This window comes from Metopolophium dirhodum, chromosome 4 (assembly GCF_019925205.1).
Source record: "Metopolophium dirhodum isolate CAU chromosome 4, ASM1992520v1, whole genome shotgun sequence".
Taxonomy (NCBI): Eukaryota; Metazoa; Arthropoda; class Insecta; order Hemiptera; family Aphididae; genus Metopolophium; species Metopolophium dirhodum.
Genome location: NC_083563.1, coordinates 24,538,081 through 24,555,668, shown reverse-complemented (window position 1 = coordinate 24,555,668; position 17,588 = coordinate 24,538,081). Strand labels below are relative to the sequence as shown.

The 17,588-nt window shown below is 29.0% G+C and overlaps 1 protein-coding gene across 3 annotated transcripts in view; it reads right to left on the bottom strand.

The window, feature by feature from the left end:
• Positions 1–3,445: 3,445 nt before the first annotated feature.
• LOC132943535 (transient receptor potential cation channel subfamily A member 1) overlaps positions 3,446–17,588 on the bottom strand; it is a 45,598-nt gene continuing 31,455 nt past the window's right edge. Inside the window, exons 7-22 of one of the 3 annotated variants that reach the window (XM_061012576.1) lie at positions 17,511–17,584; positions 17,284–17,374; positions 16,367–16,576; positions 15,247–15,483; positions 14,980–15,180; positions 12,345–12,636; positions 11,919–12,255; positions 11,693–11,837; positions 11,542–11,634; positions 11,255–11,476; positions 10,920–11,182; positions 10,604–10,730; positions 10,184–10,471; positions 5,747–5,906; positions 5,357–5,484; positions 3,446–5,296 (exon numbers count right to left, since the gene is read on the bottom strand). In XM_061012576.1, the coding sequence (XP_060868559.1) occupies positions 5,141–5,296; positions 5,357–5,484; positions 5,747–5,906; positions 10,184–10,471; positions 10,604–10,730; positions 10,920–11,182; positions 11,255–11,476; positions 11,542–11,634; positions 11,693–11,837; positions 11,919–12,255; positions 12,345–12,636; positions 14,980–15,180; positions 15,247–15,483; positions 16,367–16,576; positions 17,284–17,374; positions 17,511–17,584 (3,024 nt within the window). In that variant the 3' untranslated portion in view covers positions 3,446–5,140. Of the gene's footprint in view, positions 5,297–5,356; positions 5,485–5,698; positions 5,907–10,183; positions 10,472–10,603; positions 10,731–10,919; positions 11,183–11,254; positions 11,477–11,541; positions 11,635–11,692; positions 11,838–11,918; positions 12,256–12,344; positions 12,637–14,979; positions 15,181–15,246; positions 15,484–16,366; positions 16,577–17,283; positions 17,375–17,510; positions 17,585–17,588 lie in introns of all 3 variants that reach the window. The other 2 variants (XM_061012575.1, XM_061012577.1) reach the window with 2 other exon arrangements.

The window sequence follows — 17,588 nt, the reverse complement described above, 5'->3', positions numbered from 1 at the left end:
TGTATCTAATTGATGTGCTAAATTGTTCAATGATAAATAATTATTGCATAATATACAAAAATCGATTCTAAACGGCGTGACCTGCAGTGGTCGAAGTGGGGGAGGCATACTTCGGTAGTTATCCTTCTCCCTTATAGTTGAGTCACTTGGACCACTGACAGTATAATATGTCAGGCTAAGATTATTTAATAATTATTTATAATACTTAATTATACCTTTAAGTCATTTATTTTTCTATTATAGTTATACGTTACCACAGGTCAAACTAAATTTTATCAAAAACAAATTGCACACCATATTATTATAATAATCGAGAACTGCTATTATACCTGACTTATAAAAAGTATCATAGAATCTATGAATGTGTGAATAAGTTTGTGGTACAATAGGGAAAAAATAATATAAATAAATTTAAAATATCATATTATATTATAGAATGCCAAGGATCCAATTTTTTAACATACCTTTTAATATTGTTTATAAAAAAAATTGTGGATATGAATTCAGTGGCATCATTTCAGTTTTCAGTAGAGGAAGGCAAAATTCAGCTCCTTTCGCATACAAGCACGCATGTTACATTTTTATATCCATATAAAATTATAAAATTGGAAACTGAAAATGTCCGTATAAACACCTCAAAACAAGTCAAAATATTTTGAAAATGTTATGGTGTATAGAAAATGCTAAGATAAACGTTCGGTCAAAATGTCATGTATCCACGGTCATTTGTTTTAGAGTTACACCAAAAACCAAAATCGATTTTGTCAAAAGCTTGTTTTTCCTTAATTTTTATTTTATTTTCTGGGAAATGTTTATTTTTGACCCCCCAAAGTACCAACTAGATTCACTTTCCTATCAGAAAAGAAGCTGTTGAAGGAAATTTAAGCTTTTTACTGTCCTAAAAGGTGATGACACACAAATAATAATTTAAAAAAAAACACATTATTGTAAAATTACGATTACATTCATTGGAATCTAAAAGAATACTAAAAGTTTTCAAATCTATAAAAAAAGCTCAAAAAGTACCAAATTTTTTTAAAACTGTTATGTCTAATAAATGATAATATAAATATTTAATGAAAATTTCAAGTTTCGATGTTAACCTATTTGTTTTTAAATACGATAAAAAGAAAATTAATTCGTCGAAAACTTGTAGGTTAAGTTAACCATTAAATTAGGTAACCTATTGCGAAAATTTTGTCATTTTTCTACTGCTTATTGTCAGTTTTTCACAATCACTTTAAAAATAACTAGGAATTTTAAACTCCCCCCCCCCCCCCGGGCCCCAACACAAACACTTATAACAAACTTGAAGAAATTTGCAACCTGCAGAAGCCAGCATCAAAATTAAAAATTCAATTGCATTTTTACAGCTTCAAAATACGATGACAAACACAAACTTTTATTTTAAAAGACCCTAAAAGAAACAATACATTCGTCGCTCCGCTTTCAATCTAAAATTAACGACTAAACTGAATATTAGTTCTTTATAAAATTAATATATACTTGTACCCTACGTTTGTATATTTTTATATAGGTAACTTAATCTTCTGATACACTAAAACAGTTAAATATTTTACCACGATAAATATTAATGTAATAGATTATTATTTCTTATAATACGAATAACAAGCAGACCGAGACGTATAATAAAATGCGCTATTGCTTACTATTATCATTTAAATGACGTCAACTATCATTCCGCGGATTCCACTGCAAGTGCTCTATTAATATAATCTAGACTACGACGCGACTGAATAAAATATACACACACCGTCACACTTTAATGCATTTAAAGCTTTACCTATTCCAGAACAATATCTCGATCGAAACAACGCACTTTGAGCTTTCGATTTGTGATGTATATAGGATTGACTTTTCGCCGTCTAGACGAATAGACTACATTTCATACGAGATACGAGTACGATATAAGTCGATGCTACAATGGTTCAATATAGTTATTATACTCATTTCATAACGTTGTGATAAACCGTGAACTGTGATTACCACAATCGACCGCCAACAAACATGAAATGCAGGATAGGTATTTATTTGGGGGAGGGGGCTATCACCCCAAGTGGAGCTTTTTTGTATGGACACGTTTGCAAGATTCTTTTCACCGTTTTAATATGCCTATAATCGAAGCTTATTTATTAGTTATTAAAGTTGACTCTATACAATAATATGTCAATATGTGCCTCTCTATAATAAATTGAACGTCACGTTTAGGTATTTACCTATACATTATTAGTTATATACTTCTTAAGTAATGCTTAATAGTCATTACATAATAAAAATCGCAGAGGAAATTAGCAATATGACCCGGCTGGCCGCATGGTCACATAATAATAATTAGTTATTAGTAGGACATTAATTTAAAAACTGTTCAATAGTTACATATAATTATTTAATGACCAAAAATGTCCTACACACTACAAATTATAATAATTTCCAAAAAGTAAACTTTCTAAAAAACAGGGTATTTTTATGAATATTATCAAGAAAAAAAGTATCACCTACACTATTACAGGCTTGCAGTAAAAATAAAATCTTTTAATTCAAACTAGATAATAAACTAGAAAATAAAATATTTATCTACTATTTACTAATGTTTAGTAGGTACCTACAAGCTGATTACATGCTTAGATATCGAACCAAATAAAAATTATTACTTTTGCCAGTGTTCAATATATAGAAATAAAATTATTTCATCAATGGATGATGAATAAACCTATAAATTTGGGTTGTCTGATTAGAAATTTCAATCAGTGACAAGGACTAAAATCTTCAATTGTATTCCCTATTAGATTGCTAATTAGATAAACAAATTAATTCAGTTTTTGATTGACTGACAAAAATAATTGTATCTTAATGTAGATTTTTTCCATTTCTTCAATACTGTACCTATATGGATTTTTAAAATCCAAATAAAACCTTGGTAAAACAATGAATACTTCCCGGCTCAAATACGTATACAAATATGGATAATATTGGGTGTACGGATAAATTAATGGAAAATAATATATTGCAATAGGTTAATAAATATTTTAATCGAAAAGTTGGACATTATTATTTATCATAATATAAATATGTTGTTGATGGCAAGTATCCTATTATATTATCATGATATTTTTATTAGTGATGTATACGACATTTAGGTAGATGACGGAATTATAAATATTATATTGTTTTTTTTTTATATAAACAAATCTTTGATTTTTAGTTGAACTTTCCTTGAATTATATAAGTATATTAGAAATGTATTGATGACGCCAAAAGTGTCAGCAACACAATCAACAAAGCGTCACAATATAATTATATCTACTAATTTATAGCCATCACAAGTATAACTACTACAACTATTCAATAATGATCACATACAAGAATTTGATTTCATATCAGTTTTTCATATATTATATTGATATAATTGTCTATACAGCTTTAATACTACAGAACATTAATGTATTTAATAAATGAAAACATGTACAGGATGATCATTAACATAATAAAAAATATCAGACAGTAGACAATATAGAACGAATGTTATTTCTAAACATTTACCTGGATTACATAAATTAGGTTTTTATTAACCGTTATACATAACACTTTAATCTTGTAATAGTTAAAAAAAATTATTCACTCTGCTTTCTAAAATATTTAAGCTGCACTTCAATTTTTTGATTAATGATAAATTATATAATTTCTTAAACAATTTTGGTTACCCATTTTTTAGAGAAATATACAACTTTAAATATTGACTGATTTATGAACTACAAAAGCTGTAAGTCTACAATTAACTAAATAATCATCCTGTACCTAAATAATGAAATATATTATTAAAAATAACCCTAAATAATTTATATTTAAATCATATCTCTATTCGTATATAAACACAAAATCTAGACCAATTATAAATAAACTGTTAAAAATATAAATTGTAATCAGTATATAGATATTATTTATTGGTCGTAAATATTAATTTTTAGTTAAAGTCAAAAAAAAAAAATGTTCTATAATTATTTTAGACAAATATTTATTTAAAAAAGATTGAACTTAAATATTTTTAAAATTAAAATTGAATAAAACCAACCAATTATAGAGATATCGCCCTTTAAAATGGTAACTCATATAATGTGGCTATAAGGGCACCCGCACAAACAGAAAGAGATAAAATTTAAAATTAAGCAAAAAAATATGTTTTACAAATAAATCGTGTTGCAAAAAACCAAAAAATAAAAATGGACCTTAGTTCGAATTACGGTCTGCGTTTTATGCAGTTATAAAAAATATAGAAGATGCGCCTCTAAACAAATACTGTGGTCGCCTGTGCTATATATATAAGTACCTTATGTCCGTGAAAACTGGGTATACTCTACAACTCAGTCAACTACATTACTCAGTACCCTATACATATTTTATAATTCCGTCTGTCTGGGAGAGATTGATGAACCAATAGTCTAGTTGCATTTTCCGCAAACAGAACTCAAAAATATGTACCTATAGGGTACTGAGAAATATGGGTAATTTAATTATACAGTGTACCCTGTTTTCGAGGACACTTATGTGAAATATACATAAAGGCATTAATACTAATAATAAGGGTTTTGAGTTATAACTATATTATAATCAACAGCAAGGTAACAATATTTAAACTTATATAATCATACAAACAGAGCGTATCACCAAGTTGGTAACTGTCAATAAGTTTTTGCTTACGAATAATTTTAAATATTATTTCTGTACCTAATAAAAATCTAAAGGTACATTTATTATATTTTTATTTTTTAGTAAAATTTTATTTTTTTGACATATACTAAAACGGTTTCAATTCATAGAGCTAATTTGTTTCAATATTTTAAAAGTTGAATAATGATTATCTATTGTACATCTATAGCTATATGTGCAAAACGATTTTCATGCAACCGATGATCATACTTCGACTTCCACCAATCACTTGGTGTTATAGTGGACCAGTGTCACTTAGGTTTCACGATCCACATATTATGGTAGAGCTATATAATTATGAGCTACCATTATATTGCACAAAATAAAATGGCTGGGTGGCAATGTATTAAGAAAAAAAACAGTAAAATACACTGTAGGTATATTTAATCTATTTACTACTAAATATTACATTGAACTATTTAGTGTAGCATTTAGAAAAACTAAAAGACGATTTAAGTTTAGTCCTAACTCTCGGTGAAGACCATTTTCCATTTAGATTATTTGTAAACGCCATTTCTTTAGATGACACTCCTTCGTCCACTTCATCTTCTTCGGTTTTAATTTCCATTTTCTGAAAAACATTATTATCGCGATAAAAAAAATCCGTTTCATAAACATAACCACCATATACCTGTATAATTAGGCGGAGAAATGTTTGTTGATTTTCAAGCGAGCTGGTGATCGTTTTCAATCGATCTTTCACTTTTCCAATCTCATCAGCCAAGTGATTTTCATTATTTTCTAATACCATTTCGATTGCTGTTGATAACAAAAAATACGAAACATAGAATAACAAGTTTGGTTTATTTATTATAACACAAGTCCAGCTGCGTTTACACTATACTGCAGTAATAATAATGAAATATTAAAAATACGTTATCGCATGCATCTCAAGTTCAAAGTTTGCTCGCCAGTGTGAACGCAGCAATACAAATCGGATACACGAACAAACTTACAGCCGCGAGCGACTAACCGTAAACCTGAGCGGAGCAGCTGAAATTATGATTGTTGGGAGGCTTACCGTCATCAGAGAACGGGTTACAAAACCATTTTCGCAAGATAAAATCCAAAAAGCCCATTTTTGTTTTTCTCTCGTTTGGATACTCGATCTGCTCAGCTTTATCGATTTTCTCCATCAGCACGTGTGGCAACTTACGTTCCAGTTCTGTGTGTAACACGACCTTGAACAAAACAGTCGAATTGTTGGTTGATCGAAGGTTTATTGGTTCTTTTCACTGACACATAACTTTATAAAGCTATTATAAATAAGTAATGATATATTATGAAAATAAAATATAAATTATATACATACATGACATGAGCATCGAGCATCAATTATATAGTTCGATGCTCATGGCCAATACCTGTACAATATAAATATATAATATATTAAACGCTAAGCCAGGATAATTTGGAAGGTTCTTCTTTCAAGAAGGTGTTTACGTGTTACACATTTACAACACGTATTCCTACATCAATTTCAAGTATAGTGGTTACATTTTGACAAAACTACAGTGACGTTCTGTGGAGGAAGGGTGTCACAAACCGTTTTCCGCCGAAGTTACCCACAACCGTTATCACTGTGTTTGTTTTCCACCAAAATAAATTAATATGTTATATTATATATATTTGGGGGACCCTATAAATCCATCAAATCGTAATGATCATGAAATACGTGCCTCACCTCACCTCACCTCACCTCACCTCACCTCTTATCGAGTAACATAATTTTATAAGTGTATTTCCCTATCTCAACGTATACGCTTTTAGCTGAATTTATATTTGATACACAGCGTATATAAGAATAAGTATAACATAGGTATTATAGTAGTGTACAAGTTAAAAGAATGTAAGTTTTAAAATCATTCTTTAAACTTATAATGAAAAGTATCAACAGTATATACAATATAAAATATATTAAATACTAACTGACCCGGCAAATGTTGTACCGTAAAGAGTTTTTTATTATTATTTGTTATTTTTATTTTCCTGGTGGCACCTAACCAAAACTAGAACCAATAGAAGCACTATCTGAACCTAATACGTGAATTGTGAATATGGTTTTGGTATATTAAATATTACAAACATCACTAGTATAGAGTCAATATATTTTATTTACGTATTATATTAATGTAGTATAAATACATTAAATTATAAAATTAAGTTACATAAAAAGTACAAAGGGGGACGAGGTGGCCGAGCGGTCTAACGCGACGGATTCGGCACAGCCGGTCCGAGTTCGATCCTCGACCACTGGGCGGCATTTTTCTCCGTGCAAGTCACGGTGTCCGGAGAACAAGTGCCGCCATCCCCCCACCCCGGGGCACGGCAGAAACCTACGGGTGCCCCATTAGAAATTCTGCCAAACACAACACACACGTGTACCAACCTACCCAACCTACCAACCTACCCAATATAAAACCTACAGTGCCCTCCCCACACCCAATGGCCTATGTTGCCGCGGGTTACCCAATAAAAAAAAAAAAAAAGTACAAAAATTGAAATATATTATTGATGGTATATAAGTTTTAATAAACAAATATTTAACATACTTGAATCTAGTTCAAAAAATTATTCATGATCACATATTGAATGTGAATTGAGTGTGTTCTTCATTTCTTATTTGTTTTAATTTAATATTATTTCGTGGAGTTTTTGGTTCACTCACGCCTGAATTGTTACAATATACATTAGCCTGTACTTAATTTACCAAATTCTGAATCCACATAAATTTTAAGGATTAGTTTTTATAAAACGAGTGATTAAAATCCAAAAAAATTATTCACATGCATTTGTGATTCTTTTTATTCAAGCAGTTGCTTTAGCCCATAATATTTAGAGAGGAACGTACTTTTATTTGAACTGTAGTTTTTTAGTAAATATTGTGTATACGCGATTATCAGATGGGCACGACTGTGGCATAAGTTGGGAAATTTACTGATAAAATTATATTTTACTTGATATGATGTAGCAGGGTGGTGACTGGCGAACCTTTTTCGAGTCACGTGCCAAAATGTTGTATTAAAGAAAAATTGACGTGCCGGTAATATAATATGTTCATAGGTATCAATAAACAATTTTTTACAGGATGCGAGGGTTTTAAAAAAGTTCACTAAAATTATTTATTGTCAGTTGTGTATTTTGTTACCTAATCTTAGATGGTTTAATGAAACCACTATATCAGTTAACTTTAATTAACATTAACTTCATCCGATAATCGACTATTTTTAATGTTTTGATTTGACAATATAGAAAGTAAACTTTCACATATTATTATGTATGTTAACGCAAATATTAACTTTATTTCGAATGACCCACTTTTTTACAAAGTACAAAATATTATGTCTGGAAGCGGTGCAAAGTTCCAAGCTTTTATAATTTATAACTTTATTTTTAGAAATAATAAATAATTTTGTTCACTGTTCATTTTTTTCACTAAATGCAAGAATAAACAATGATATAAAAATATTTTTGAGTTCCGTGAAAATTTGGTCAACGTACCACATTTGGCACGCGTGCCATAGGGTTACCACCCTTATGATATAGACTTAACGTAGTAAGGTGAGGTGAGGCGCGTATATCGTTATAATTCCGATTTGATGGGATTTGGTTCAGGGGTTCTCAAAAAATATCTAAAGTAATATATTTATTTATTTTGGTGGAAATTGGAATGTAACCTTTGTTGAAAACGGTAGTAGTGATGAATAAATTGCCATCAATTGTTTTTTTTAGCGATGGTATTTTGATAAACAATTTATTATCTATGGCTGTTGGTAGGTAAATTTATGTTTATAATTTTGAGTTATCAATGGACAATAAATTACATTTTTCGATGCATGTGTGATTTCCGATGCAGTGCCTAATTGGCTTACAATATTGTTTTTTTTTTTCGATCAGACGACAAATACGAAACGCGTAACAATATTATATTTTCGATTAATTATATCGTCGGTTCATTTTCCGGCTGGGTTAAAAAAAATCTGTACGGCGCGACATAACTCAGTACGCTTGCAAGTTGTAGCTCACCGAGTTTCCCGAGTAACGTCAATTACTACGTTTAAATGGTTACGTTAAACGGGTTTCAATCCACGGTTATGTTGGGTATCTAACCCGGTATAAGTATAAGCTTACATAAGTGATTTATAAATATTAATTAGTTATTATTAGTTTATAATATATTATAATTAATACTTAATGAATTTACGACAAATTTAGATTTAGAATGTTACCGCGATGACTTGCAATAAAATTATTTTATTTAGTAAAACCATTATATTATAATATATTGGAATTTATATTGGAAATCGATTTCGGAAACAACAATATTTTCTACAAAATTGATTATCTATTCATTAAATTATAATAAAAATGTAAGATTTTACTTATTATGCATATTTTGTAAAACGTCGAAAATTATAAAACTAATTGCAATTAAATCGTACAATTATGACCACACGACGTCGTATATTATGCTACTATGTATAATAACAACAGTACACCACGGACGTTGCCCGTTGGTTTTCGGTGATCCGTTTATTAGTAATTACATCCAAAAAGACGACGACGATAACACTTAGTAGCCTATCTACAACGCCGTGTTGACCTTAAAGGTCCCCACACACTGCAACGGTGGCGGTGGCGTTAAATTCTATTGTCTTGACTTTACCACCGCTTACTTAACCGCTTACTTTACTTTTATGTGTCCTGCAGTAATTCACCGCCACTGCCACCGATGCAGTGTGTGGGGACCTTTTTTATGATTTTAAAACACGTCGTAATATTATGATAAACTGGACAGTGTTGAGCCGAGATAAATATAATTTTATCAAGATAAAGATAAAGATAAATTATAATAACGTTATCTAGATAAAGATAAAGATAACTAAATTATTTATTAATATAGATAAAGATGAAAAATTTTTTTTTTATCTAGATAAATTTGTTTATATTGGATTATGGCACTCTCCGTAAGCTCGTAGCAATATAGAATAAATTAATAGTATGTTATCGAAAATATCGATAGTTATAAGTAAATACAACCTACTTAATAAATAACTTAATTGTCTACCTATAAATTATAATAAATAAAATCCGTTTAATAAATTAAATTATCTGGATAAATTCATCTAGATGACGGTGATTTTTATCTTAGATAACTGTGTAAATTAATATTCTCTATTTATCTAGATAAGATAAAAGATAAAAGATAAAAGAATATTTATCTAGATAAACTCAACACTGAAACTGGAAAAAGATAAATTCTGCCCGTATATGAAAAATGGGAATGTCAAAATTGTGCACATGACTACATGAGTACACTGAAGTCAAGTGTCGTGGATATATATAGCGGTATTATTAGCAGGTATGAAAGAAAAACATAAAGTCGCTCGATTTACTTGATTACATTTAATGTAAATAATATCTGTACACCAAAATTATTATTGTATAATCTTTTTACCTGCATCGCCAGTCTTTTAAGCTGTGCATTTCGTCTGACAGATTCTATATCGCCAACAGCCAAACCAATGAGTAGATTCATTAGAAGAATAGGCATGAGAACCATAAATACGCCAAGCATCAAAAACACAGGCACTGGATATGGTATAGTTCTGGCCTGGCCATTTTCTTCGTCATCTTCAGCGTACAAAGGTTGTATGTAAGTTCCGAGTAAATCTATTTCACCCAACATCATTGCGAAAGTCCGTAATAATGACATTGGTATCGTACTGAATGATAAATGATTACCCTAATAAATATTTAAGAAAATAATATGTATTAAAGGAAATGCCGGTTAAAATATAAATAAAATACTATTCACCTGATTTACATGCAAAAATATGGTGATAAACTTATTGAAATTTTAAATGTACAAACTTACCCTTGATAATAATATGTAAAACGCTAAACCGAAAGCAGCAATTAATATAGAAAATAAGAGCAGTACTTTGATCAAGGTTTGTAAGATTTCGAGAAACATAACAACGTATATTCCTACCTGATCGAATCTAACAAAAAACAAATGAATACATTATTTATCATTCAATAACTTAAAGCTAGAAAGTGAATTATATTTATCATTAAAATTTGTCTAATTTATTCAACCTGCTAGTGGAAATGTTCCGTTCATTTTACTAACGAAACTATGATTCTATCGTTAATTAGTTTTTAATGCCCTTTGATATATTTAGATTTACCTCTGTAGGTTAAGAAGTAATGTAAACCAGCTAAGGAATACAGTTATGCTGGCAAAAGATATTTGATACTCCGAAAAACAATTCGTTAATATCGGTGCAATCATGGCTATAGCTGAAAAGTATAACAATATCGCCACAACGTTGGTGGGATCCAATAGGTAAGGCCAACCCTGCTGATAAAATTGAATCCCTTCTCGTACACTGTTCATCAATACATAAATTACAATCATAACTGCTACTGTCTTCAGTGTAGCTACATTTGGCTAGAAAATAGCGAAAAAATTTAATTGAATCATAATTAATAATAAATAATATCAATAATATTTTATATATACCGTGGTATCGACAGTTAATAGAGCATTACTCGTTTCATTAAAGGTATTTTGGTTGTAGACCATTAATTGAGATGAAAATAAAGTTACAAATATCAAAAATATCGTGTAGAACAATAAATGTGCAAGGTGAAAATATTTTCCATAGGTATTCCATTTCATTTGTAAGTACTTTTGACTTAATGGATGTGCTAAGAGTTCAACTCTACCATGATTAACCATTGCCTGATTATAAAATAAAAATATCAATGACAACCAAAATATTGAATCATTATAATATTATAACATACGTTCAAAGCAGGCAATGGAGTGGGTTTTAATGTACCAGTCGTTCCATTTTTTTGAACCACTGGACATTGAAGACATGAAAACGAATACTTTATCTAAAACAAGATATATTTTTCAAAAATCGAAAACATTATCTTGTTTAATAATACTTACATAAAATTGTTTGGAATCTTTTTTACAATTTGCTTTTGTAATGCATTTGTCTTGTACCGCTTCAAAAACGCGTGGCATAGACGCTATTAACGCCAATGTAACGCAAGGATGCCTGTCTGATTTCAATGTCATTATTTCTTCAGCTCTGTAACAGAAACACAATTTTAACTTTACCAATACAGACGTATGACATATTATATAGATATATTAATAATTAATAATTTACCGTGAATCGTGAGTAACCATCGATAATGCAGCTTCGGGAAACTTATAGTAAATTGCGTAATCAATTGCACTCAAATCTAAGGAGTTGAATAATAATTTACAGTTCATATACAATAACAATGTTATAGCATTCGGTTTATTCTCCATAGTAGCTAAATGCAAAGCCGTATTTTTATCCTTATCGCATTGATCTAGTAGATGTGAGTGCACGGAATGTAATAGTTCTATTGTTTGTGTATGACCACTCATAGCAGCCAAATGAAGGGGATTACGACCTTTGTGATCGCGATGAAGTAAGGCTCCTCTGTTCAAGAATAATTGCACTACTTTTGTATGACCTATGAACAGATATGTTAAATTGTCATTGTATGACGTAAAAATTATATACCAATGTTAAATTCTAAAAATAAATTAAATTTAAAATTACCTTGTTGAGATGCTATATGTAAAGGTGTAAGTCCTTCACCGTCCGATTCATTTATAATAAAAGCCCCTTTTTCCGAGTTCAATAATCTTTTCACAATATTATATCTTCCATATCTAGCCCCAAAATGTAAAGGGCTCTCACCGTTATAATTTTTTATATTCACACATGCACCTAACCGAATTAAGCTTTCCAAACTTCGTATATGACCACCTCTACTTGCGTAATGCAAAGGTGAACATCCAGTATTATCTTTTTCGTTTAATAACATTTCTAAAGCTCCTTGATGGTTAGCCTATAAAATAAACCGTAAGTACTGTATTATAAAAATAAAGAAAGTACATTTAAAATAATTTTAAAAATCAATCAAATATGATATTTGCACAAAATATTTTTAAATGATATAATAATAATAATAATTTATAATCTTTATTACCGATATCAACTCCATTTACAAAAATAATATTTACAATAACAGTGTTTATCCCAATGATAATAAATCGGAATAATGCAAATATTTTGAAATTATTATACATTTGAAATATAATGGTAGTTTGTATAATTGTATTGCATAATAATAATTATTTAAAAATAGTATTGAATAATATAGTCTTAGTAGGTATAGTAAAATCATTGATTCGATGACTAATAACTATTTGATATAAAATCAATACTTGAGTCAAATATTGTGTACCTAATAACTATTGTTTCATATATGATTTTAAATAGATAATTTTATTTATTCTAGTTACAAGAAATATACATAGTACAAATAATCAATATAGAGAAATATTACTAGAAATTTCTCTACACTGAGATATTAGATTTATTAGGTATGTTAATGAACCAAAATATTATTAATAAACAATAATGATGTAGTAATTATAAAACATTATGGGCTTGTAATAAGGCTAATAATACGTATTTACACTATATATAAGATATAACACATTATGTAAAACTGAGTCCCGACGATAGATCTAAACCTCTTATCTGATACCTCATTTAGATAATTAATAGTTCCCTGCTCTTAAACAAATATTAATTAATAAATAATACACTGATTATAGATACTGAATATGTAATGTGGCGCTAAAGGTAATTAAAACTGAGTCACTATGGTATTATTCTTACCATCCATCCGCATAAATTTCCTCCTGTATTCTTAACAAGGTACTAACATATATACTTCCAACTTCCTATACCGGCTATACCTACCACCCATCCACCCACTATATTATATAGCAGCTATTATATCTATGAGATAAGTTGTGTCCACATGACCTACATATGAACTTCAGCACAACTTTGACATAGGGTTTAACCTAGGAAATAAAGTATTAAAATATTATTTTTGATTGTTCATAATCTATCTGAAGTTATATAGTTACTATTCTCACTTCTACTAGACATCCAAAATAGTTTTTTTCGTGTTTATATATACAATTCCAGCCCATAGCAAAGAGGTGTTTATGAAAAGAAAAGTTGATCGTCAAAATATATAATAACTTTATAAGGCAAAAATAAAATATACCAACTATGAATGTTTTCATTAGAAATAAAACGCTGAACTAAAGATTGTTACTACTAAATTTTACTTTAAAGACTGTATAAATCTTTCCAAATGGCCCTAGACCATGACATTATAAGATGCCTCTAGATATCGCGATCTTATATGTTAGTTACAAAACATTTTTATTTTTCATATCTAATTATTAAATTATTAGCGTTATCCACGTATTATATGGGATTAATTTTAGGTACTTTATTATCTAAAAACAATATGTTTTAATAGAATCCCAAGTACGTAAATATTTTATAACAAACAATGTTAAAAATTCTTTTATTTTCATTGGTTTTGCCTTAATTAAAAAAATAAAACATAAAAATAAAAATAAATATTTATAATCTATAATTATATATAATTTATATCTATTTTATAATACAAACAGAGATCCATCTGCTCGATAAATACATCAAGTATTGGTTTTACAATGATGTGAGTTTTTTGGGTGTATTTTTAAACATTTTTTTCTTTTAATACCTATCGATAATAATATTTTTGCCTGGTCAAAAAGATTGAAAATTTAAAAAAAGGTTCCTCAAAAGTATTTTATATGGAACCAAAAAATTTAAAAATTATATAAATATTTTTGTTCTGATATACTTAGACATAAGTTTAAATTTGGACAATATGAAATATTTAAACGGGGAACAACGATATTTTTTAGTTTTCGTCAGGATTCGAAATTTTTAGATATGTTATTATTTTATACTCACAATGGCATTTTCAAGACATTTGGATTAACCTTATGCTATTGCATTTTATACCTTATAGTAGGTATGGTATAAAAATGTTTAAAAATGAACCTATTCACGAAAAGTTGGTATTGACTCAAAAGTTAACAACAATAATGTATTATATAAATATATAAATATATACTATTACAATTATTAAATACTAATCAACATCTACTGTACAGAAGAGCGGTTACCTCCTTCCCTCTTTTTCTATATGAAATAAAATACGTTAGATATTTCGGTATAAATGTCATTTTTTTTAAATTTATTTAATTGTTTTTGTATTGATTTATAAACTTATGGTTTTTAATTTACTATTTTATGATTATAAAATTACCATAGTGATTTCGTGAGCGAATTCGTCAAGTCTTCCTCCATACATAACTACTAAATGTAAGACATTCCTTTTACTGGAATCCTTAACTTGAATGTCAGCGCCCAATCGAATTAAACTTGCAACTGTCCTCCAACCCGACCTGCTGGCAGCTAACAACAATGGGGATCTACTTTCTTTGTCCAAAGCGTTTATGTCCGCTCCCTAAAAATATTCTGATATGCACTATATATTACAAAAAAAAAAAATGTACGTGAAATTAGTTTTTACCTCTTCTATGAGGTATTGTACGATTTCAGATCGGTCAAACATGGCAGCACAATGAAGTGGCGTCATTTTCTGCACATCACAAGAACATAAGCACTGGGCCTTTTCATCAGGCTGTAACCCAAACATTAATCTGACTATGTCAATGGCTCCTTGAGCACAGGCCAAATGAACTGGAGTGGACAAATCATATTGTTGCGTTGAAATTTTAGCTCCAGACTTCAAACATAATTCCACAGCCTAAAATAATCAAAAACAGTTCAAATACTCGTATCATCACATTGAAATAAAATAAAATTTTCATTTAAAATATTATTAATATTAATAATAAATAATAATATTTTAGTATCTGATCAATGCCATTTCACTTTCAAATATATATTTTCTTCCAATGTTTTAAGTGATAAGTTTTAACTGAAATGTTACCAATTGCTTCATTATTGTTTAATTATTAACGAAACAAATAAACCAATTAAATAAAGCCAGCGAATTTAGTTTCGAAGTTCACATTTTCAGAAGAAATAAGTGAACTAAAAGTTGAGTTTTTGGAAAGATAATATTAGTTGTCACTATTGGTTAGGTATATATGACTTTTATTTAGTTTTGCTAAGTACTTGGATTTATAAGCCTCAATCACCCGAGTAATTTTTTGTGCTTATAATTATTATTAATAGTATTCAATCGATTTGAACTACCTACTTAAAAATATGCTACAAATTAGAGTGGTTTTACTTAATTTGAAATTAATTTATAAATCGTTAAAAAAATAACATTATGTGTAATATGGTATACAATATAGTAGTTATCTGATTATTTAAATCTGATTAAATTTAAGAGTATTTAAGTTTAGTTTATATCTCAATATAATTCTATAATAAATTTAAAGTTTTAAATTAAAAACAAGGTTTTTATTGCTGTCATTTTTATGTGTAGATAATTGAATCAGTGGCCTGTAGTTGGTCTTTTAATACACTCAAATATTCCAAATTCAAACACTCCGTATTATCTACATAATACTGTGTACAATAAACAAATCCCTTTGTGAAATTTAACTCCAATCCTTCAACTTGATATTTTACACCAATTCACTTGCTTTCCAATCATTGGTTTTGTATTTATTTACCTTAAAATCACCGCTGTGTACTGCAGAATGAAGCGGCACGTTTCCCTCGGCGTCGAAAAACGATATCATTTGATGTCTTGAATTGCCTCTGCTCTCAGCCCATTGCAAAAGTACTTCCATCGTTCTGGACGCTGCATTCTTTGCTGCTTCGTGAATTGGGTAATATCCATTGTGGCAGGGTTGTCTATTATCTGCACCCAGGTCTCGCATCTATAATCATCGAACAAGATACATTAATCTAATTAGAAAAAGTAGCACCAGCAGAAAATAAGCGCCCTTTATACTTGAACTTTTACATTAGGTAATAATAATATTCATGATGATTCGATGAACAGTTATTATCATCATTGTTATTTTATATTATCACATGCTATATATACTTATTTAAACTATTTATTATAGTTATTGGTATATATAAACTGAAAACTTTAATTAGCTATAACTTCGTGTGCCAAATTCTGATATCGGCAAAATTTTTCAGCCAAAAAATGACTAAGTCCACCGAAAAAATGGGGTGTCCCGTAAAGTAGAAAAGTTCTTAATTATTACATGCCAAAGTCAAATAATCATTACTAATTATTAGTTTTGTAAAAAAAATATACTGCGCGTTAAAAATATGAAATTTATGCATTTTATAATTATTATTTATTAAATTTAAAATTCTATAATATGATCGTATAACAAAGTTAATAGAAAACAATTAATTTGGTGTAGGTACTTATTACAGCGTGGTGTGAAAGTCTACAAAAGAAATAATTAGAATGTGATACGACTATGAACAACTAGTTTATACACTAATCAATAAAAAGGAAAATTATCTTGGAAAAATCTCGATGTTATAAAAATATTATATTAGTCAAAGGTTTTGTTGCGTAAAGGACGCTCATATATAGTATCTGAGACAAATATAGTCAAACCTTTATCGGACAAATATTGCACCGTTTCTTAAAATATTTAGTTAATTTCCACGTCAAACACATTTTGAATATTGAACATAAGAAACTGAAACTAATCCCATAGGTTCACAATTTATATTGATGTTATTACAATATGTTAATGATTACAACATATATGTGTGTGTATGTAAGTTTACCAATCACTACGAAATTTAATATACAAAGTTTTGCTCACGCTAAGAAGTTACCTATATGACTTTCGATTTGGTATAGTATCTTCGTCAACGGTAAATATAAATTTTGAATCTGCGAAACTTGTGACCTGA